Source organism: Aureococcus anophagefferens, assembly GCF_000186865.1.
Source record: "Aureococcus anophagefferens unplaced genomic scaffold AURANscaffold_317, whole genome shotgun sequence".
Classification (NCBI taxonomy): domain Eukaryota; class Pelagophyceae; order Pelagomonadales; family Pelagomonadaceae; genus Aureococcus; species Aureococcus anophagefferens.
In genome coordinates, this window is record NW_008705845.1 from 5,445 (window position 1) to 7,136 (window position 1,692).

The window sequence follows — 1,692 nt, forward strand, 5'->3', positions numbered from 1 at the left end:
GAGGAGCTTCTTCGCCGTGCCGACCGTAGAGCGATGCCACGCCTATGTTGTTCCAGAGCAGGCCGTTTTTGTCGACGCCGCCGAAGAAAACGAAGCGCGAGGAAAAGGATGCCGCGCACCTGACGCGCTTGGCGTGGCTCAGGGCGAAGAAGAGTCCTAAGACTACAACGCCCTCTATGTCCTATAGGGGGTCCCGCGAGGGCCGCCGGGCGAGCCGCGGGGCGTCGCCGCCGGCGACCCGCGCGTCGCCGCCGTCGGCGTGGGTCCGGGGGCGCCCGCCGCCGCCGTCGCCGCCGCCGCCGTCGCTCGTCGTGGGCCCGTAGAGCCCGCCGTAGACCGACGACGTCTCCACACGAGCCGAATCGGTGAATGCTCCGCCCGTCGGCGGCGCCCGCAAGCCGTCAGCGCTTGTCCGTCGTCGAGTAGTGTTCCAACGCGCGCAACGATGAAATCTCGGGGTACTTCGGAGCCAACGGCGCCGCCCGTGGCCGCGCCGAACAGGTCGCTCGGTGGCGGGAAATCCAGCGTCGAGGGCATCCAGAACCTCTGGGACCACGCGCGCCGGAGTTTGGGCGCGGAGCGTCGACTGTATCGATGGGCGACCCTCTGATTTGCACGCCGCGCCCAGCGGCGCCTCGGATGTGGTCCCGGCCCAGCCGCTCGGCGTCGCGCCGCGCACCGTTTCCGAGCCGCGCGCGCCGACGAACCACGGCCAGCCGCAGCGATCCCCGCGCGACGCAGGTCCCACAGCACCGGGAGGGTCCCGCGCGCGCGCCTGGCGGGCCGCCGCGCGGCCTAGGACACGTCGCACGGGTGGGTGCTCTGAACCGCCTCCGACGACCGTTTTGCGGCGCCCGGTTGGCGCGCGAAAGTCCTCGTCGCGCAGCGAAAGAAGCGGTGCGCGCCACCCTACCGACCAGAGGACCGAGCCGGAAGCGGTGGTCGGACCGGAGGGGGCGCGCACAGCGCTGCGCGCCGCGCCGGCGGGCTGTCACTGCGACAGGTTACGGTGTGCAGTAGGCGAAGCGCGATGGTGGAGTGGCAAAACCTGATGCGCGCAATAGTGCTCCTCGCACTCGCAACGCACGCGTTCCAGCCGTCGTCGACGCGACGACGACCACAGACGCTCGCGCTGCACGGCAAGCGCGCGAAAAAGGTCGACCGCGAGGAGGCCTGGCAGCGAAAAAAGGCCGCCGAGGCCGCGGCCAAAATCCGCCGCGCCGGCCGCGCGACGGACCTAATTCCAGCCGCCGTCACGCTCGGCGCCACGCAAATCGAGGAGGACCACCGCCACGAGCAGTTCTTCTACGACGAGCCCACGTCGCGCCGCATGCTCGCGCTCGTCGACGGCTACGAGACGCCGCTCCTCGTGTGCAACCCGTCGCTCGCCGCGCGGCGCGACGCGGCCGGCGGCGACTACCTGCTCCTCGACCGCGACGAGCGCTTCGCGAGCCTCAAGTTCCGCGCGTTCGATTTAAGAGCGCCGGAGCCCGTGGACTACGCGTTCGACGCGCTCTTTCTCGACCCGCCGTTCGCGAACGTCGGCGTCGCGGAGCTCGCGGCGGCGACGCGGACGCTCATGGGCGCGGCGCCGCGGCCCCTCTACGTGGGCTACAACGCGAAGCGCGCCGCGGAGCTCGAGGCCGCCTTCGCGGAGTTCGCGTGAAAAATACGGGCGAGGTGCTGACCTAC

At 71.1% G+C, this 1,692-nt stretch overlaps 1 protein-coding gene across 1 annotated transcript in view; it reads left to right on the forward strand.

Annotated features, from left to right (window-relative positions):
• AURANDRAFT_68716 (hypothetical protein) overlaps positions 1-1,666 on the forward strand; it is a gene marked incomplete at both ends in the record, with an annotated part of 6,758 nt that extends 5,092 nt beyond the window's left edge. The window contains one exon of the mRNA XM_009044436.1: positions 1,124-1,666. Coding sequence (XP_009042684.1) covers positions 1,124-1,666 — 543 coding nt within the window. The remainder of the gene's footprint in view (positions 1-1,123) is intronic.
• Positions 1,667-1,692: the final 26 nt, after the last annotated feature.